Genomic DNA, 23,116 nt, shown 5'->3' with positions numbered 1-23,116 from the left:
AAATCGATGTACAGGTTAGCCGTTTGGCACACGCATACTAGAGGTCAAAACAATTTTTTTGACCCGCAGTTCCTAAAAAAAAGGGGGGGGGGGTAAAACTTTTTTTTTTTGTATAGAAAAAAAAATAATCCCAAAATCTATCGTGTGTCGTATCATACGAAAGGGCTTTTTAACGCGATTCTAAAAATATATCACATCATTACATTTCGGCCATTTTTGGAGGAGCCCAAACTTGGTACTTTGGTATGATACCACACACGATAGGTTTTGGTTTTTTTTTCCATATAAAAAATAATAATGTTGTGTCACTCTCTCCCCCCCCCCCGTGAAATTTTTTTAGGAACTGCGGGTCAAAAAAATTGTTTTGACCTCTAGTATGCGTGTACCAAACGGCTAACCTGTACATCGATTTGCGGTATTTCTTTGTAATTGGGGTCGAGCGGCTTCCGCTATTACGTGACTAGCAACGAACATTGCAAGTTTAATTAAGGTGCAGGTGCAAGAAAAGAATATAGACATAAGAATAAGACCAAATTGCATCGTGGTCGTGGACGAGGCGTTTCAAACAGGAAAAGTCCTATCTCTATCCACAAAGGAGTATGTATTACTCTTTGCTTTGAGTTTTCTCTCAAGCTGGCATCTTCATAACCAAACAAAATCCCGAATATTTCCAATTTACAAACGCTAGATTAGGCGCCTGCCTGATAGACCCCACACGTCTACGCTCGATGCCCCGCGCGGCGCACACCAACTCGTAGCCCCTCTCTCTACAAACACAAATATCAAAATGACGGATAAGGACAATAAAGGACAAGCCTATTGTCCTTATCCGTCATTTTGATATTTGAGACTTGACAAGCGTTTATGAAAAACGCCAGTGTACTCACCGCCAGTTGCACAAGCAGGTTAAAGGCCAGGTGTAGCCATCCGGCGTGCACCACGCTGTAAGTGAGGAACCGCCACAGCTCGTGGCGGCGGTCGGGCCGGTACACAAGCGGCGAGTCCACGGGCACGGGGCCCGCCGCCGCCGCCACGCCACCCGCGCCCCACGCGTACCATGCGAATACGCCCAGCTACAGACAAAAAACATAAGTATTAGTATGTACTTTATGTGTCGCATCATTATTAGCTTAGGCTGTTTGGGAATGGGATACAATTTTCGCAATCTTTTCAACACACACTTAGTGCCAGTTGCACCATCCGCACTTGACAGACTGATCAACGTCACCCGGCGCGCCGCGGCGGTTTACTATGAAACTTTCCATACAATACAATTTAGCGAACTCTTTAACGATTACAAACAGTTGGTGCAACCGACCCTTAGTCTTCTAATTAAATTCCATTGCATCTCGGTGTCCTAGGTACATACATATTACGAAATAAACGCGTTTGGAACTTTGGAGTGGAAATCGACTTATTGGTTTAGTTTAGAATGTCTTAACAACGCTGCTTAATTATGATTACGTATAGATTTGTACTTTTACCTATAGAAATCTTATTCGGGCATGGGTACATATTGGTTACCGAATATACGTATTGACGAGAAAATTCAGAAATTCTCTAACATTGGGTCAGATGTCGAGTGTCGAGTTGGGGACATTTCCGAAGTATACGTAAGATTAGAATTTTCCGTATTTTTATCAAAATTAAGATCTAGCGTGTCGCTGAATGTCCTTTTGACCGCGCTCTACCAGAAATAGCGACATTGCGACGTGAAAACGTAAAGTAAAAGATATATTCACAGCCATTACGGTATCTTGAAATAGCGCACAATAAGCCTTTTAGTGTAAAAGCATTTTCATGTGGCATCTTTAGGGTCTAAAGGCAAGCCCGTATGTCAACGTCTTGTTCAAATAGTGTTGATTTGTCGCCTTTTCGGCGCCAGACGTAATTTAGGTTATACCTACTGTAACACTAGTACCTACGCCACCCTACGCTTGATTTAACTGACTTTGAACGAATAACTAATTGAAATTGTACAAGTATTAGACTTATTTTGGCATAAACTTACTTGTTAGAATTGACAGTGACATTAGAGCATTGATAAGAACATTATTATTTGGGTTCCTAATTCACAATGGTCTAAGGACCATTGTTCCATTAAGAATATTATTATTACAGTACATATACATATAATACATAATAATTAGCACATTACATGACGATGTCATAAAATTTAAGGGCCATATGTACTATAAAACGTTGTACGATACATGTGCGAATAAATAATTCGCAACTCGTGCCGATTTAAAATACTCCCTTAGCTTCGGCCGTGTTTTAATTTATCGCCACTCGTTGCGAATTCCCTAATTTTCGCACTTGTATCGTAATCTACTAACTATTACATAAGTAAATGAATACTTTCAACGTGCATCATGGATTTACCAAACAAAAATTACTCAGATTTTCTGTAAAATAATGATCAGCACCTACAGTTAAGGCTCGGATCGTGGTAAGGAGGTAAGGTACGAGTACGAATACGAACTCAATTGTTTAACGTAGGCACGCGTAGCAGGAAGACCGTTAGCAGAAAGCATGCGATTTATCTATAGCGGAGCATCCACAGACACATATCTCAGTTGTGTCGCATGTAAAGTATACCTACCTACTACCGCAATTAGTATGAAAATATCATGACAGAATTAGAACTATCATAAGACCGATAAATTTGTAAATTTTCTTATTGAACTAACACCTTTTTATTCAGAATGAACCACTTGCGCACAATGGCAATCATTTTTTAATTAAATAGGTATATACCTGTCTTCGTTTATCATCGGAAAAATGGATTTGTTGACAAGTATAATGAATATCTACTGCTGAGTTTGACAGTACAGTCGTTATCATTATAGTAGACCCAAACCAAACGGACGACTGGGATCATATCTCTATCTCTCACACCCTACTTTCGGCCATGCGAGCGTGAATGAGAAGTTTTACGACCCCGGTCGTCCGTTTAGTTTGGGTCTACTATAGCATGTCCGAGGTCCGTCTGAGTAGTCTATTTAAATACATGTCTGTGCATGAATCAATGTGTGACGGCGCGGGCGCAGCGATTGTTGTGATTCACGTAAACCGCTGGCGCGGACGTGAAATCCGCAATTACGCTTTTTAATTAACCAGCAACTGGAGCGCGGATTGTGCTGTTAGTAGAAAGTGACCAGCACGATTTTACATTACCAGATGCATGTATTGATTGCGATGAGTATTGGTTTGTCTAATGCTCGTCTTTTTCTCACGCACAAATGATTTACGCACGCACAAGTAGCCATTACATCTTTTGCTAAGAATCGGCGTAGTGTCTAAATAGACATTAGACATTATTGGTACCTTTCTCAAATGAGTATGAGTTTGCAAGTGGACTTGTTGAAACCATCTTATTGCTTGTATTGTATATACCCTTTATACAGAAAAAGAAAGTTCTGATTCTGAAGCTGAAACACTAACTGAACAGGCCAAGCACAAGGGCAAGTATTTCGCCGCGAGATAAACTACCCGTCTTTTTCTAACTGTATTAATTAAAGAGGGACGGGTAGTCTATCTCGCGGCGAGATACTGTCGCGCCAATCATCTGCTAGCCCGGCTAAGATAGTACCTACATTAAGGTGAAATTCGGAACCTAGCGTCTTACTGTATGTATGACGCACGGTATACCTACCCTTTGGAGCTCCGTGACACTGGGGGGCTACACCTCGAACTTCTAATTCGATAGGCATCCATCTACGTTCCTGTCGCTTGATTTTAGTAAGAGGTCCTTTTCAATGTGTATTCCCAGGATAATAAAAAGGTTGGCTATGCGAGGCCCCCCTAAGTGCGAGGCCGTGGGCGAGGGGCGCGCGGGCCCCATTCACCCACGCCTATTTACGCCACTGCCACTGTTCTGAAGTACAGATTAAATAGGGTATCAAAAGGGGTAACTGAAGAAATAGGGTAAACTTACCTCGAGGAGTGTGACGCAGATGATGAACAGCGGCGGAGGGCAGCATGTATACCGCTCCTGGTAGTATTTCCGCTCTCTCTCCTCAGGGAGCACTTCCATCGCGACTAAGTGCACCATCCTGCGAAAAATCATTAGTACTATTATTCATACGTTTTTATTATTTAAGACCGAGAAGAGTGGCGTATTAATAAAACGGCCTATACTCTGCAGTGTGTAAATACAAGCTGAGTTGATAAAGATATATTATACATATTTCAAGTTCTATTGGCTGGCCTCACTGGCTGCTGAACGATCGATTAGCTTGCTCCAGAATACGCGGCGCGAAGCCGCGAACGCGAGTGTGGAGTCGATTTCGCTGATTAGCGAACTGACTACACACTCGCGTTCGCGGCTTCGCGCCGCGAATCGCGCACGAGTGTGGAGGGCGCTTTTGGTTAAAGTGGTTAGACCACATAATACGAGCATAACCTATATCTATAGATAGGGGCGCTATCAGAGTATAGTGACAGCAGCATTAAAAACTACTTCCAGTACCTAGTGGACTAAAATCAAGGGCCTGACACTCTTTGATAGAGAAATATAGTCTTATTGCAATTCGTGTAAGAGGAAAGAGAAAATAGTGCAATGCTTTGTCTTTATCACTGACCGGGCATTTTTTCATGGTCCGGTTATGGCATCATTAGCAAGGAGGCGATGGCGAAATACCGAAAATTATAAGAGTGAAAGAGAAAATGGATTATGCTGCCATATCTGCCATACATGAAACTGTCTATACATGAATATGTCTTTCTCTTACCCCTGGTCGCTCGGTTTCATGTCTATAACTACTTGTATATATAGTTAGTTGGTCAAGCAAATCTTGTCAGTAAATAGGAACAAAAAAAACTATACTCATCCTTTTCTTTTGGGTGCTAGTACTAGTGTAAGACAAATATAGTATGATTCTCTCAGTCTATGTTTGAAATGAGACAGTCCCTTGACAAACTACTATGTCTATGACTAAAACTTGACTTGACTGATGATCAACTGATGATATTCATTTCATTTTTTTTATAGTTTAGCTTAGCTCAGATGAAAAGGCTTCCGTAAGCTTATCTTTTGCCAGCGTAAAGCTACATAAAACATCTGTAGTAGAAAAACTGCCTCAGTTTTCAAACACAACTTTCACACAGACACATACACACACTTTTATACATAAAATTCGTCTGCAAGCTGCTTACTTTCACGAGTTTCACGTACTGTTTCGATTGGCCTCCACAAAGCAATCTATTAACGATTTATGATTCGGAACCGTTTCCAACATGTCAATGTGACACGAAAGACAGCTTGGAAATATTTTTAGCGACGATAATCAATACACGTATGTACACCATAATGATTGGAACGGCGGTTTAGACGTAACAATTTTGAAACACTAAAATTTTACAAATCATGTTTTTTGCAGTTACATTTTTACTTCGAATTTAGCGGTCGGATATTTTTACTGGAGTGTATAAAGCGGAAGGCTTGTCAAATGCACGGCATATCCGATATCGGTTAATCTATGGTTTTAAAAGTAGTTGTTTGTAAACCTCTTTGTCAATTTTTTAAATATAGAGATTTGATAGAGATCCAAATTTCGTTTAGAAAGAATAAGAAATTGGAAACAACGTGACTAATAAACTAATACGAAACGACTTTATTTGTCTTGCAAGTCGTGACCCGATAAAACCCAAATCCATTAATTACGTAAGTACAGTAAGACAACGAAATGGTAGCGTGATGGTGGATAGTGCTAGCTAGAAAAATGAAGTTGGTACTTGCTTTGTGTGGTCTATCTGACCCGTCGACAAGGCGGCCGTAAGCGACCGAAAGCGGTGGAAAAATACGTTGCAGTTGCACCGACCGCTATCGTCGGTCCCGGGTGCATATACCATGATATTGATTGAGTGAAGCTTTAATAATAAAGCGCACCAACCTGGCGAAAAACGTAGGGTCTTCAAGTAGCAGTCGGAAGTCGTTCTCGGAGCTGACTTCGCGGTCGCGCTGGTGCACTGCGCATCTATAGCTGCGCGTGCGTTTGCCGCTCATCTGAAACAAGAGACAGTCTGGTAAGTTCAACGCTCAATATTCAAATTCAAATAAGAATCTATCTGGTCTAATCACTCTAATCAGCAAAATGACACGCTGCAGAAGTTCTTATAATGAGATTTGGCGTCTTGATACTTGCTTTTAGTAACTAGATTTTTAAAATTTTGCTGCATAACTTCATATATTATAAGTACTGAGATTTAACGTCTTGATACTTGCTATCAGTAACTTTTTTTTTTACAATATCATTGATGTCAAATTTCTATGAATATAAATGTCGTGTCGTGTATAATGATCACATAATGATAGACTCTTTGTTCAGTCCAAGTCGGTGCAACGTTATACGGACGGTATTAGACGGACTTTAGTTACTTTAAATTAGATACACTCGAAACAGGTGCCATCCCTGATTACAATTTTCCCATACAATAAAATTAAAAATCACTCGTTAAAGTGCACCCTCCCCAGGTCACGTTCACGGTGTTTTCCCGTGTTCCGTCACACACGGTTAATCTTCAACATAGTGTTTCGTTAGTGCACGTATGTGCAACATTAAATTAATTACTATAAATATACCAGGGCACATAACATATTGATTAAGCACGGATAATCGGTCGCATGTTTATTAAATGCTCGAATTAGTGACAAAGTCTCGCAATTTGCAATAACTGAATCTTTGAAATTATGAAGTGTGCACTTTAATTAGTTTATCATATGTTAGTTATTTTGCACAGAAGTTGGATATTATTTACCGTACATAAAAATATACAAAACACTCTATTCTATTTTAATGTAATTTGTCAGCGGCAATCTTACAAGAAACTCGTAATAGTTTGCTAATTAGTAGTCGTCTATAAAACTGGCCCTTCGTACATTAGTCAAGTATTTATGTGCATAAACATCCATCGAGTGGCATCGAGGTTTAGTGTGAGAACTGCCAGTTTAGCGTCGCGAGGGTGGATTTACGAGTCTTGGTCGTCGCTGGCTCGCGTCCAGCACCTATCGACCCCGCCGCAAAACATATATCCAAGTCAGTACTTTGCGCGCTATTTTTTAATATAGCGGCTATATAAAAAAATAGAGCCGATGAAAGATCACCTCGTCTTGTAATGCTTTTAAGGGGCCCACTGATTATAAGTCTGCCGGACGATATCAGCCTGTCAGTTTTTCGAAACTGTCAACTTTTTGCTCTCACTGACAGGATGATATCGTCCGGCGGACTGATAATCAGTGGGCCCCTTTAAATATCTAGTCCTGGCGTATGAGTTTTGTGGTGTGGATTTGTGTGGTAAAGCACTTTATGATTGCTTTTAACTCAAAATACTGCTTATTATACTTTACCTCTGGAGCTAGCCGCCGCCCTTGGGACTCAGCACGAGCCGACATATCACACCCTCGATAAAAAAATGTCATTCGCGACTATACTGCCCAATGGCATTTGGACTTTATTTCTTAAAGGTTGAATATGGGTTGTGGACGGTAAAACCCGAGATTATTAGGCTTGAGTTACCTATACGCACCTAAATAAGTTATTTAATATCGCAAGTTTAAATACATACGTGTTATTATTTCTACCACGATTCAATTCGTTGCTAACTTGTACAGCGAGCGGACAGACATTCAAAATTTGGGATTAGGATATGGTAAGACTTAGTCAGTTCATTTCATGCACAGTTAGGTAGGTACGTATAAGTCATTTAGTCAAGATTTAAAAATGTGTTGGAAGCCTTAACATCCAAATTAGGCATTAAATACTAATCTGATGATGAATCAGGTGCGGTATTCGAGCTTAAATGACACGAGAATTCCTTTCTTATTAGACTGCACTTGACTGCAGTCAGTCAACTTGACAACCGAAATCAAGGTACCAGTATTAAAATATGATGCATTGTAAATAATATTGATACATAAAGTTATCATTCACATAAAGTTAATATTCCGTTCTGGATTCAAGTAAAAAATTCAATGTTTTAAGTGCAATATAATAACATATAACTACGTTTATAGACCTAAATTAAAGCATGAATTTATTTCAATGATTTTAATGCATCGTCATTGAAGGCATCGTACTATTCAGTATATTCGAAATACATTGCGAATAGACAATAATACACGTATTCTATGTGAGTTTAAAAAGGATGTATATGTATGTAGTAAACAATTGGCATATGCAATGCTAGATGGTATGAGGCAACGGCGGCGGGTGGGCGTTCGGCGCGGTGAACGACTGGCCGCGATGCCGCGATGCCGACCAGCATTGTCTCCCCAGTCGTTCAACTCCGTTTCCCACGAGACTGCGAAATGCCCATTGCCAAAGCCCAAATACAAATAACCTAGACGCGCCGCAGACGCTGCTAAATCCGTCTCGGCTTGAAACTCGCGAGTGTCGTTATCGCGGAATCGGTATTGATCATTGTTACTCCATCTTGCTATTGATCTGATACTTTCTGGGTTAACTCTATACTAAGTGATGTTCGGATAGTGATTATTGATTTTTACACCATTACAAATGAAATACTGTTATAAAGCGTGTAGCTAAAATAGGTTACGTTACAAATAAAATAATCAATAACTGCAATCGGCACGTTTTGATACTTGCGAATTTCAAATGAATAATGACACAAGCCAATATTATTTGATTATCTAAATAATTCATCGATGGGTTTGATTGTGCTATTATAAAATCCAATGGTAAACAGTCCCATAAAAGACGGGGACTCGTCCATATTCGGCTTAATTGTATTGTCTGGATCGTGCCGCTATCTGCAGGCCAATGTCCAATGTTTATGTGTCAAGTCTGGGTTTGAAATAGTAGAGCGGTGTAGGCATTCTATTGATGTTTAAGCTTATGGTGACAGGACGTTTGGAGTTGGTGTAATAGTTGGTAGTGCGCGGGCGCCGTGGGCGCGGCGCGGGCCCGCGTGGGCGCCGCGTGACTCACGCCGACATCCGACACGTCCGATACGTATCCGGAACCACTAACTAGCCACTATTGCCATCGCCCGTCAAACGGGCACGCGAGTCTGTGCGACACAATACACATTCTAATAGCCTCTTATTAGGTATAGATTGAATCACATATAAGTTTCGATTCGATAAAATTAAACCCTAAAAATATTACAATATCGTTGAATTCCCTGAAAGAAATGAGACAAAAACAGAATCAATACATTATTCAAACAAGTTATCTTTCAAAATTACTTGAGTTAAAACTAAATAATGCCCGTCTGGTTTCATTATTTCATGTTCAAATATGGGTGCTGATTTATTGGTCGGTGACTTATGGACACCTACGCTCGCGAATAGACTCAATGCGACTTTTATGAATGGAACTATAATTGATTTTCTTGCGCAGTTCACTGTATTATTCATATATCATTTAATGAATATGTATAATATCGATATTTGAATAACAAACTTTTAATTAACGATGCCTAACAAGTACCGTGTAGAATTCATAGCTTAATTCATTTAAGCAACATAACTATGAGCTTTCCCGGGAGAAATGTCGCTGCTCGGAAGACACAATGAGTGAATCTCCGCATTGCGGGGTTTTATCTAAATCTAGCATATTAATGTTAGATTTAGTGTGGCAAAGTGGTGTGCCGGGCACGTGAACGCTGGGAGTTTCCCACGCGCCCACCTCCGCATTATTATGTTCAAATCTCTTCTAGTCTCTTTCCATTATTACAATGCCGAGAAAGTACACCATACGTTTTGCAAGTGGGAAGAATAGATAGGCAACGTTTCTTAAAAGTATTAATTAAACACTGTAAAATTCAAGCCTCTGCTTTAATCACGACTTTATATTACAAGGATAAGTGAAGTAACAGTCGAGCATATCGATTTATGGATTGCATAGTTAAAATGATATAAAAATTCGGAAATTAATTGAGCCTAACAGACAAATTAGGGTAGCACGAAGAATTGACTGGGTCGGTGGTCAGCGCTTGGAACTCGGGGCAAGGTGTGCTTTGCTTTCCTACCAATGCATCCGGTTCCGACAACCGCTTATTTTTAGAGGGAACCTGAACCAAGCCGTTATATAAATTATAGCAGTGTTACGTGACGTGCATAATATATTCAGTTATCCGATTATTGTAGTATTGTTGTCTCATAGAATTAAACTGTATATTAATATTATTGAATGGGATTAGGTGTAAATTCAAATTCTTCACGTTATGTTACCATAGAAATAAATTACAGGAGGTTATATAAATAGTAATGTATTTTGTATAACGTTTTAGATTTAAGGTAACATTTTGCATGCTGCAATTCAGCTAAATGTGTGATCCTTTTAAAATTATAATACTGAACTTATGTTAACCACATTTAATGCAAATAAAGAGCTTTATATTACTTACCATGTTCATTTAAAGTGCGATAACATTTATTAATGTAATTTATGTAATTAATAATTAGGTACGAGGCAATTGAATTGATGACCAGTTTCATTGAATACAATGAGCTGCCCACTAGCAGACAGTTTGGTTACTTGACTGGTTTCTCATTCACCATTCATTGGGTTTATGAATGAATTGTGACATACTTTGCTACTTGGTGTGTTCGGCAAGTCGCGACCTGTTCACGCTGGTTACTTGGCCGGCGGCTGTCATGATTTTGACAAAAAAAGATGTAAGTACATTATCATTATTGCACAATTATTACAAAGAATCAGTATCAAAACGAATAAATGATAATACGTTAAGCTGTCTGGGAAAATATTAGTAAGATATTTATGTGACATCAACATCATATATCACATATATCATCTTTGAAGTAGATATTAAGTTATTATTGAAATAAATATTTATTATTATTTATTTATTTATTTATATAAAAAGGTGAGTTCGCGGGACCTCCACTTTTATCTTAACGCGACGAATTGGCAAGCGACAGAGCGTGGTAACGCCATCGCCACCACAAACGTGAAATTCCTATGAAATAGGTATTACGTTTATAGTGGCGCAGTTGTACTGTCAGCAGATTGACTCTACGTACAAATTTATAATATTAAGGACCACTTGCACCATCTCACTGCCGTTTATCCACTGTCAAATTGTACCGGTAACCATGGTAACGCCAGGTTTATCCGGTTAACCCCGGGTTAGTGAATGGTGCAAGTAGCCCTAAGAGTCACAAGAACCTAGCCGGTGCAATACAATAGAAGTTACGCTCTCATTTTAAAACAACTTGCTGAAATAACATGAAATTTGGCATGAACATTCAAGTAACAAATGTCAGTTAACGTTGAAACGTCGGAAAAAAGGTAAAATAATGAAATTTAATCGCGTTAGACCCGGTAATGACATTAATTATGTGTACAAAACGCAAGAGTTTAGAGTTATAAATGTCTGTTGTCTGGTACATATTAGTTTTTGTTGTAAGAAATTGTAATGAAATAAAAACCGGACAAGTGCGAGTCGGACTCGCCCACTGAGGGTTTCGTACAAATTTAACTTTTAGTATTTGTTATAGCTGTAAAAAATTCAACTGTCTAGCTATCACGATTCATGAGATACAGCCTGATGACAGACAAACGGACAGTGGAGTCTTAGTATAGGGTCTAATATATATAATAGGGTCCCTTTTTTACCCTTTGGGTACGGAACGGCGGACAGAGCGGTACCTATATAAAACTTCGATTGTACGGGGGCGGATATTTGTAACTTAGTTTTACTAGTGGCAACAGTGGCAGTTGTACAGTTTTGGAGCGGATAAATTGTTCAAAACAAAAATAAAGACTCAGAGAAATAAAGACTATCAATAAATAAATAAATCAATAAATAAATCAGCGTAAGTAGCATAACATTGAACAGTATAATTGTGCAAGGTTGCCTAAGTTCGTTAATATAATTACTAGGTCTAGATGCGAAGTAATATCGCGTGTGAGAATTAAACTAACTACTACTATGCGTATTGCAGTTGCACAACTTCGTTACCTGTGTGCTCTATTGATTTCAGAGCTGCTAATTTTTAAGGTCATGCAATGCAAATATGATTTGACCTGGCTAACTGGTGATTGGCGATTAGTTTTTTTAATATTTCCGTTTTAATTGTAAACCGTACAGGTGTTACGGTTTTATAATTGACTGGAAAAGACCCCAGTGATCTCAATCCGTGGGCCAAACAAATCGTTCATGACCAATTTTTATCTCAAATCGATAGGTAGATGTGCCACGATCGGCGTATCGGATTGTCTCGTTTCGGTTAATTTTATTTCGATGGCTAGTAAAATTCATGTCAATACGATGTCGTACCGTGAAGTCAGTAGCGCTAGCGGTTGATCTACATAAAAAATGCGGCATAAATCACGGTTCAACTTCCCAGGCGATTACTCACGCTCGTGAGCCTTTTGCAGGTGAAAATAATCGGTTTGTCTCGATATAAAACGAAAACTTTTCGATGTCTCAGATCTCATCTAACTGATAGTTTCAATACAGGTACAAGTAAAAAAAACGATTCAAAACTTTTTCACTGAATTCCTACACTCAATTTCTAGCGATTCTTAATAATCTAGTACTTTTCAATCGTTAGATGGAAATATTAAAAAAACAAAAAAATGTTATAATTATAACTTATCATTATCAGATCTGTTTTATAATTCTGCGGAATTATAATATATCCAAAAAAAGCACGTAAACATGTTGACAGCTACAAATGAATCCTATTTTTTCACGACGATGACTTCTTTCATTGTTACAACTTGGTTAGCGTTAGATCAATGCATAAATATATTAAATGTTTATTATTATAAAATGTAGTCAACTACCTATATGATTTCAGATGATTTATTGATAAATGTACATCTCATTTACATGTCAAACAAAAATACAAAATATTCAGAGATAAGATAAACATTAAATTATAACAAAAAAAAATTCATGTTAAAAAATTGATTAAATTATAAAGTTAAGTACATAATGTTACCTATTGAATTGTTTACTATAATTGAACCAATTATAAAATATGAATAAATACTACCTATATATGTACATATTTATAAGTCAATTATCGAATAAATAAATTAAGTGAGAAGTATAAAATCTTCAAGTATCAAAATTTATCCGTCAGTGTACAGCAGTGTTTATAGCAAGTGCATATTTGCCTATTTTATTTGTAATGGATGATAATTCTAAACAATTTTAGGCAGGTTATTTGCCCTCCATCAAGTAAAACAGATTTTCATTAAATACACTCATGGACAAATTTAGAGGAACGCGTTACGCAAAAAAAAAAGTTTAATTACTAATTTTGAAATTACTTTAGGTGCTGTAATCCAGTAATTAAACCTTTTTTTGCGTTCCTCTAAATTTGTCCATGAGTATACTTAGAACACTGAATTGAAGTAAATACATATACTACCAAAAATATTACAAGCAACAACATGTCTTTGCTAAGATTGGTTAGGTTAGTTTCTTATAGGTAATTTACTTAATCTGTTGGTTAAATTCACGTAAGGGTTCGAATCTATTGTAGAATCAAAAAACAAATCTTGAAGGCTTTGTTGACAGTCAAAAACACCGACACCGGCTAACTAATCCGTCAGTTTTTAATCCATTATGATTATGAGATTAATAAAATTCAGTCTGCTTTAATTCCAACCAAACGTATAATTATAAAAAAGAAAACACCAAACAATTTGACATTACATCAAAAATAACAAAATTGTAGGTTAAGATTAAAACAAAACCACTAACTTACCCATAATTATTGAGAATTATTGAAACCGTCACAAACAATGTTCTCGTTCTTATAATAAATAATGAACACTGCACTTTCTAGTCTCTATTAACAATAGTATAACTGTTTTTTTTGTGAAACTTTTAATTAATGTGGTTTGTTACAGAACTTGAGAAGACGCGAGCGTGTAACAGCTGAGTTATAGAAAACGGTGGCACGCACTCCCCGCTCGAGCGCTAAGCACAGACTGACGGACGCAATGGAACGAACGCATGTAGACGTTTCATTCCATTTGCATCGTTCTTTTCTTTTTTCCTGGCGGCTGCCGGAATCGCATTGACACCCTAAACGCAAGGGAGAAGGAGGGGTAGTTTTGAAAAAATGTTTGTTTGTGAATGGTGAAAGAACTTCGTGCCTAATTGTCTAGTTAATCCATTTAAACTTCTTAAGCAATAAACAATAATAGGTTTAAAAAAAAGATAAAAAAAAGATAAAAAATGTTTTTATTGCACAGAACGAATACAATTGTAGTACATAGTAGGTACATATCACAAATTACAGAAAAGAGTTGGTGCATAACTGAATTGACATTCGGAGGTTCCAGGAGTCTAGACCTGTACCGCTGGCTATATTTTGACCCCTAGGTTATAAAAATATTAAAGTCAATTCTGTTTTCGCTTATGAATACTTTGTTAAGATGTAAATCTTACATTTTGTTTTGTGTCATATATATAATTTGCTTTTCTAGTAATTTGTTATTTTGTGGTAATTATTTTTTATTTTGAATTATTTTGGAGAAAAAAATATTCGAGAGAAAACATGTAACTGTGTTGCATTTAGGATAGTGTTTTTAGTGTGAAAACATAGTTTGTGTCAATTACGTCCACTGCAAGCTGATACTATGTCATAATATTCTAAATGACACAAAAAAAAATTAGAGTTAAAAAAAATTACTTAGGTCGAATTTAATCGTTTAAATAGGTCCATTAAATGATTTTGTGTCTTATTAAGGCATAGCTTCATAAGATATTTGATGATTTTGTTGTAACAGGCTGTCACCGTTACAAAAGAATATTAAAGATATTAGAGTTTACATCTTATTAATTTGAAATGCGGGATAAATAAGATGTATGAATTTGTGTCACTTGCATCCACTGCTTAATCAAATATTACAAAAATATTATTTGCGTTCGAACGAAGCTAGCGGGCGGTCTGAATGGGCAACGGAGGCCGTGCAGGGTGGAGCCGCGGCGTGACCTTGCCGTACGCAACGCATGTTTACTTCGCCTGTGCGCCAAATTAACGCAACTTATTCAAAGAAGTTACGCAAACAACACAACAACAAGCAACAAGCAAGCAAAGAATGCGTCGAATTATCTTTTACCTATTTAAAACTTATAGATATTGTACAATGTCACCATTATGCAAAAGAACTGTAAGTACATGTTTGATTTGCGAGCGAGCTGGCAACATTGCGCAGGGAAATCTTAAAAATATCGCGTTTACGTGAACGCCACATACATTTGTGACAGTGATAGGGAAAAGGTACCACTAAAGTAAAATTTGGTTATTAATACCGTGACTTTCTTTCATTCTTTGATAAAAAAAATTGCTATTTATGCAACAAGTGCGGAAATCATCTTTACGCACGTGTATCATACAATGTTTTACTATGCATTGTGCGAGTAAATAAAAAAACATATCAGGGCAAATAAGTTTAATTATTATAAGGAGTGTCTTAAATCGACACGAGTTGCGAATTACCTATTCGCACGTGTATCGTACGTTTTACAGTACATATGGCCCTTTAAACTTTCGACATATGCACGGTAAGTGCTCTTTTCCGCACTAGTGCGAGAAAGTAGCACCATATGTACTGTAAAAAAAAATTGAAAACAAAAAGCACTAGTGCGGAAAAGCAGTACTTTCCGCACGATATGGCTCCGTAGGAAACGCACTTTTCGAGCACATGCATTGTAAAAAAAAATATAGGACTGTATCTCCTAAACCATGCGTCGTAGCGCAAAAATAATAAAATTTTCGCTCCCCTTTAAGAAGCCCCTAATTAAGATTTAAAAACGCAAAAAAGAAAAAAAGAGGAAAAAATCTTTATAGGGCTGTATCTCCTAAACCGTGCGTCGTAGCGCAAAAATAAACGTTTCGGTCCCGTTTATGTAACCATTAATTTATATTTAAAAACAACGCAACAAAAAAAACAAACAAAAAACTTTATAGGGCTGTATCTCCTAAACCATCGTAGCGCAAAAATAATCAAATTTTCGTTCCCCTTTATGGAACCCCAAACTAATATACAGAAAACACAATGAAAAAAAAAACAAAAAAAAAATCTTTATAGGTCTACATCTCCTAAATCGTGCATCGTAGCGCAAAAATAATCAATTTTTCGTTCCCCTTTAAGACCCCCTTAATTAATACTAAAAAAAAAAAAACAGGAAAAGATCTTTATAGAGCTATATCTCCTAAACCGTGCGTGGTAGCGCAAAAATAACAAAATTTTCGTTCCCCTATACGGAACCCCAAAGTAATATACAAAAAACACAATGAAAAAAATAACAACAAAAAAATCTTTATAGGGCTGCATCTCCTAAACCGTGCATCGTAGCGCAAAAATAATAAAAAAAAACCCTTTAAGAAACCCGTAATTAATACTTAAAAAAAAAAAACAAAAAAAACCAGGAAAAAAAACTTTATAGAGCTGTACCTCCTAAACCGTGCGTGGTACCGCAAAAACAATAAAATTTTCGTTCTTCTTTATGCAACCCATAATTTATATTTAAAAAAAAACGCAAAATTAAAAAAAAAAATCTTTATAGGGCTGTATCTCCTAAACCATGCGTCGTAGCGCAAAAATAATAAAATTTTTGTTCCCCTTTATGCAACCCATAATTTATATTTAAAAAAAACGCAAAATTTAAAAAAAAAAATTATAGGGCTGTATCTCTTAAACCATGCGTCGTAGCGCAAAAATAATTAAAAAAACCCCTTTAAGAAACCCGTAATTAATACTTAAAAAAAAAACAAAAAAAAAACCAGGAAAAAAAACTTTATAGAGCTGTATCTCCTAAACCGTGCGTCGTAGCGCAAAAATAAACATTTCGGTCCCGTTTATGTAACCATTAATTTATATTTAAAAACAACGCAACAAAAAAAAACAAACAAAAAACTTTATAGGGCTGTATCTCCTAAACCATCGTAGCGCAAAAATAATCAAATTTTCGTTCCCCTTTATGGAACCCCAAACTAATATACAAAAAACACAATGAAAAAAAAAACCAAAAAAAAATCTTTATAGGGCTACATCTACTAAATCGTGCATCGTAGCGCAAAAATAATCAATTTTTCGTTCCCCTTTAAGAAACCCTTAATTAATACTAAAAAAAAAAACAGGAAAAGATCTTTATAGAGCTATATCTCCTAAACCGTGCGTGGTAGCGCAAAAATAACAAAATTTTCGTTCCCCTATACGGAACCCCAAAGTAATATACAAAAAACACAATGAAAAAAAAACAACAAAAAAATCTTTATAGGGCTGCATCTCCTAAACCGTGCATCGTAGCGCAAATATAATAAAAAAAAACCCTTTAAGAAACCCGTAATTAATACTTAAAAAAAAAAAACAAAAAAAAACAGGAAAAAAAACTTTATAGAGCTGTATCTCCTAAACCATGCGTCGTAGCGCAAAAATAATAAAATTTTTGTTCCCCTTTATGCAACCCATAATTTATATTTAAAAAAAACGCAAAATTTAAAAAAAAAAATTATAGGGCTGTATCTCTTAAACCATGCGTCGTAGCGCAAAAATAATTAAAAAAACCCCTTTAAGAAACCCGTAATTAATACTTAAAAAAAAAAACAAAAAAAAACCAGGAAAAAAACTTTATAGAGCTGTATCTCCTAAACCGTGCGTGGTACAGCAAAAACAATAAAATTTTCGTTCCCCTTTATGCAACCCATAATTTATATTTAAAAAAACGCAAAAACAACAAAAAAATCTTTATAGGGCTGCATCTCCTAAACCGTGCATCGTAGCACAAAAATAATCAAATTTTCGTTCCCCTTAAGAAACCCTTAATTGAAACTTTAAAAAAAACCAGGAAAAAAACTTTATAGAGCTATTATAGCTATATATATAGATATAATATCTCCTAAACCGTGCGTGGTGGCGCAAAAATAATACAAGTTTCGTTCCCCTTTATGCAACCCATAATTTATATTTAAAAAAAAAAACGCAAAAAAAATCATTATAGGGCTGTATCTCTTAAACCATGCGTCGTAGCGCAAAAATAATAAAAATTTCGTTCCCCTTTATGAAGCCCCAAAGTAATATACTAAAAACACAATGAAAAAAAAGAAAAAAAAATAACAAAAAAACTTTATAGGGCTGTATCTCCTACACCGTGCATCGTAGCGCAAAAAAAAAACCCTTTAAGAAACCCCTAATTAAGATTGAAAAACGCAAAAAAGAAAAAGAGGGAAAAAATCATTTTAGGGCTGTATCTTCTAAACCGTGCGTGGTACCGCAAAAACAATAAAATTTTCGTTCTTCTTTATGCAACCCATAATTTATATTAAAAAAAAAACGCAAAATTTAAAAAAAAATCTTTATAGGGCTGTATCTCCTAAACCATGCGTCGTAGCGCAAAAATAATAAAATTTTTGTTCCCCTTTATGCAACCCATAATTTATATTTTAAAAAAACGCAAAATTTAAAAAAAAACATTATAGGGCTGTATCTCTTAAACCATGCGTCGTAGCGCAAAAATAATTAAAAAAACCCCTTTAAGAAACCCGTAATTAATACTTAAAAAAAAAAACAAAAAAAAAACAGGAAAAAAACTTTATAGAGCTGTATCTCCTAAACCGTGCGTGGTACAGCAAAAACAATAAAATTTTCGTTCCCCTTTATGCAACCCATAATTTATATTTAAAAAAACGCAAAAACAACAAAAAAATCTTTATAGGGCTGCATCTCCTAAACCGTGCATCGTAGCACAAAAATAATCAAATTTTCGTTCCCCTTAAGAAACCCTTAATTGAAACTTTAAAAAAAACCAGGAAAAAAACTTTATAGAGCTATTATAGCTATATATATAGATATAATATCTCCTAAACCGTGCGTGGTGGCGCAAAAATAATACAAGTTTCGTTCCCCTTTATGCAACCCATAATTTATATTTAAAAAAAAAAACGCAAAAAAAATCATTATAGGGCTGTATCTCTTAAACCATGCGTCGTAGCGCAAAAATAATAAAAATTTCGTTCCCCTTTATGAAGCCCCAAAGTAATATACTAAAAACACAATGAAAAAAAAGAAAAAAAAATAACAAAAAAACTTTATAGGGCTGTATCTCCTACACCGTGCATCGTAGCGCAAAAAAAAAACCCTTTAAGAAACCCCTAATTAAGATTGAAAAACGCAAAAAAGAAAAAGAGGGAAAAAATCATTTTAGGGCTGTATCTTCTAAACCGTGCGTGGTACCGCAAAAACAATAAAATTTTCGTTCTTCTTTATGCAACCCATAATTTATATTAAAAAAAAACGCAAAATTTAAAAAAAAATCTTTATAGGGCTGTATCTCCTAAACCATGCGTCGTAGCGCAAAAATAATAAAATTTTTGTTCCCCTTTATGCAACCCATAATTTATATTTTAAAAAAACGCAAAATTTAAAAAAAAACATTATAGGGCTGTATCTCTTAAACCATGCGTCGTAGCGCAAAAATAATTAAAAAAACCCCTTTAAGAAACCCGTAATTAATACTTAAAAAAAAAAACAAAAAAAAAACAGGAAAAAAACTTTATAGAGCTGTATCTCCTAAACCGTGCGTGGTACAGCAAAAACAATAAAATTTTCGTTCCCCTTTATGCAACCCATAATTTATATTTAAAAAAACGCAAAAACAACAAAAAAATCTTTATAGGGCTGCATCTCCTAAACCGTGCATCGTAGCACAAAAATAATCAAATTTTCGTTCCCCTTAAGAAACCCTTAATTGAAACTTTAAAAAAAACCAGGAAAAAAACTTTATAGAGCTATTATAGCTATATATATAGATATAATATCTCCTAAACCGTGCGTGGTGGCGCAAAAATAATACAAGTTTCGTTCCCCTTTATGCAACCCATAATTTATATTTAAAAAAAAAAACGCAAAAAAAATCATTATAGGGCTGTATCTCTTAAACCATGCGTCGTAGCGCAAAAATAATAAAAATTTCGTTCCCCTTTATGAAGCCCCAAAGTAATATACTAAAAACACAATGAAAAAAAAGAAAAAAAAATAACAAAAAAACTTTATAGGGCTGTATCTCCTACACCGTGCATCGTAGCGCAAAAAAAAAACCCTTTAAGAAACCCCTAATTAAGATTGAAAAACGCAAAAAAGAAAAAGAGGGAAAAAATCATTTTAGGGCTGTATCTTCTAAACCGTGCGTGGTACCGCAAAAACAATAAAATTTTCGTTCTTCTTTATGCAACCCATAATTTATATTAAAAAAAAAACGCAAAATTTAAAAAAAAATCTTTATAGGGCTGTATCTCCTAAACCATGCGTCGTAGCGCAAAAATAATAAAATTTTTGTTCCCCTTTATGCAACCCATAATTTATATTTTAAAAAAACGCAAAATTTAAAAAAAAACATTATAGGGCTGTATCTCTTAAACCATGCGTCGTAGCGCAAAAATAATTAAAAAAACCCCTTTAAGAAACCCGTAATTAATACTTAAAAAAAAAAACTAAAAATAACCAGGAAAAAAAACTTTATAGAGCTGTATCTCCTAAACCGTGCGTGGTACCGCAAAAACAATAAAATTTTCGTTCCCCTTTATGCAACCCATAATTTATATTTAAAAAAACGCAAAATTTAAAAAAAAAATCTATAGGGCTGTATCTCCTAAACCATGCCTTGTAGCGCAAAAATAATAAAATTTTCGTTCCCCTTTATGCAACCCATAATTTATATTTAAAAAAAACGCAAAATTTAATAAAAAAATCATTATAGGGCTGTATCTCTTAAACAATGCGTCGTAGCGCAAAAATAATTAAAAAAACCCCTTTAAGAAACCCGTAATTAATACTTAAAAAAAAAAACAAAAAAAAAACCAGGAAAAAAAACTTTATAGAGCTGTATCTCCTAAACCGTGCGTGGTACCGCAAAAACAATAAAATTTTCGTTCCCCTTTATGCAACCCATAATTTATATTTAAAAAAACACAAAATTTAAAAAAAAAATCTATAGGGCTGTATCTCCTAAACCATGCCTTGTAGCGCAAAGATAATAAAATTTTCGTTCCCCTTTATGCAACCCATAATTTATATTTAAAAAAACGCAAAATTTAAAAAAAAAATCATTATAGGGCTGTATCTCTTAAACCATGCGTCTTAGCGCAAAAATAAAAAAAACCCCTTTAAGAAACCCGTAATTAATACTTAAAAAAAACAAAAAAAAAACCAGGAAAAAAAACTTTATAGAGCTGTATCTCCTAAACCGTGCGTGGTACCGCAAAAACAATAAAATTTTCGTTCCCCTTTATGCAACCCATAATTTATATTTAAAAAAACGCAAAATTTTAAAAAAAATCTTTATAGGGCTGTATCTCCTAAACCATGCGTTGTAGCGCAAAAATAATAAAATTTTCGTTCCCCTTTATGAAGCCCCAAAATAATATACAAAAACACAAGAAAAAAAAAGAAAAAAATAATAACAAAAAAACTTTATAGGGCTGTATCTCCTAAACCGTGCATCGTAACTCAAAAATAATCAAATTTTCGTTCCCCTTAAGAAGCCCTTAATTAAGATTTAAAAACCTAAAAAAGAAAAAGAAAAATTTTTATATAGGGCTGTATCTCCTAAACCGTGCGTCGTAGCGCAAAAATAATCAACTTTTCGGTCCCCTTTATATAACCATTAATTTATACACAAAAAAACGCAAAAAAAAGAGATTTTTTTTATAGGGCTTGATCTCCTAAACCATGCGTCGTAGGGCAAAAATAATTAAATTTTCGTTCCCCTTTATAAAACCCCAAAGTAATATACAAAAAACACAATGTAAAAAAGAAAAAAAAAAACAATAAAAAAAACTTTATAGGGCTGTATCTCCTAAACCGTGCGTCGTAGCGCAAAAATAATCAAATTTTCTTTCCTCTTTATTCAACCCTTAATTTATATTTAAAAAAAACGCTTTCACTAAACTGCTGTAACTCGGAAACTTAGAATCCACAAAGGGGACTACTAAATTATGACACATATTAAAGCCTATATGTATATACTATCAGTAATATATGATCATTGTCAAGAGGGCGCTGTTCATTCTCATGTATAGGGTGACAGTTCAGTATAGTATGAAAAAATATTGTATTTAATGAACATCATCATCATTGTAATTAATGTTGCTTGCCACGCTTAAACATAACAAAAATCGCAATAAATTGCGTCTTAAAATAAACTTAAAAAGTCTACTAAAAATCGAAACAAAAGTATTTTTTAAGTCGCTGATGTGACATTCTCAATCAAAAGGTAGGTACCACTTTGTCGTTTACCATAAAGACGAAATTTGATTATATCTTTATACAAATAACCTGTCAGAGAAATTGGTACCTTTTGATTATGAACGTCACAAATGTTGGTCAGTATGAGGAGTGCAGCCTACAGTTTATTTTTAATTATATTTATATACCTACTACGGTAAGATTGATAAGACAATGTAATTATGCCTCCGAATGAAATAAATACACTGTATCGCAAAACTAAGTGGCGAGACAGCTCATAATGCCATCTCTTTCACTCTTGGTTGGTCTTAACAAGGGTAAAGGAGATAGTATTAAGATCTCAGTCGCCAGCTGATATTGCGGCAAGTATAATAAGCACCCCACCCGCGTAGGTACCCTTCCCCGCGCACGCCCTTCTTGCTCAATTGAGTTTTATTTTGCCAGATAGTAAAAAACCGTGGATCAAAATGACCCAAATTATGAATGATGTCTCAATGTGGTATTATAATATTGTAGACGTAAACTTAATAATATGAATTTTTTTTTGTGGCAGATACAGGGTGTTAATTAGAAAAAAATTTTTTTTAAATAAAAGCGGTGGATGAATTTGACACAGATTTGTTTGAATAACATATAACAATGTTCTGTAATGTACAACACTTCACTTATCGACTCTAATATTTTTTTAGGCGTTTTAGGATCAATATTAGGTATTTATTAAATGCCATTATAGCCGTGGATGAAAATGACACAAAATGCGTGTGTACGTCGGAAGCCACTTTGCCTTTACAGGGAAACAAAGAATTTCGTCTCTAATATTTTTTTTACAGAATGCTGATTGAAAAAAGAAATACCTAAATTTCTACCTAAGCAAATACCTAGGATGACACAAAATATTATTTTTAGGTTTAGTA

General features: G+C 35.3%; 1 protein-coding gene across 2 annotated transcripts in view; it reads right to left on the bottom strand.

The window, feature by feature from the left end:
- LOC134744316 (rhomboid-related protein 3) overlaps positions 1–23,116 on the bottom strand; it is a 174,290-nt gene that overhangs the window by 3,377 nt on the left and 147,797 nt on the right. Inside the window, exons 1-4 of one of the 2 annotated variants that reach the window (XM_063678092.1) lie at positions 13,715–14,045; positions 5,898–6,010; positions 3,941–4,058; positions 888–1,073 (exon numbers count right to left, since the gene is read on the bottom strand). In XM_063678092.1, the coding sequence (XP_063534162.1) occupies positions 888–1,073; positions 3,941–4,058; positions 5,898–6,010 (417 nt within the window). In that variant the 5' untranslated portion in view covers positions 13,715–14,045. Of the gene's footprint in view, positions 1–887; positions 1,074–3,940; positions 4,059–5,897; positions 6,011–13,714; positions 14,046–23,116 lie in introns of those variants that run through there. The other variant, XM_063678091.1, reaches the window with a different exon arrangement.

Source organism: Cydia strobilella, chromosome 9 (genome assembly GCF_947568885.1).
Source record: "Cydia strobilella chromosome 9, ilCydStro3.1, whole genome shotgun sequence".
NCBI lineage: Eukaryota > Metazoa > Arthropoda > Insecta > Lepidoptera > Tortricidae > Cydia > Cydia strobilella.
This window is presented reverse-complemented; position numbering and strand designations above follow the sequence as displayed.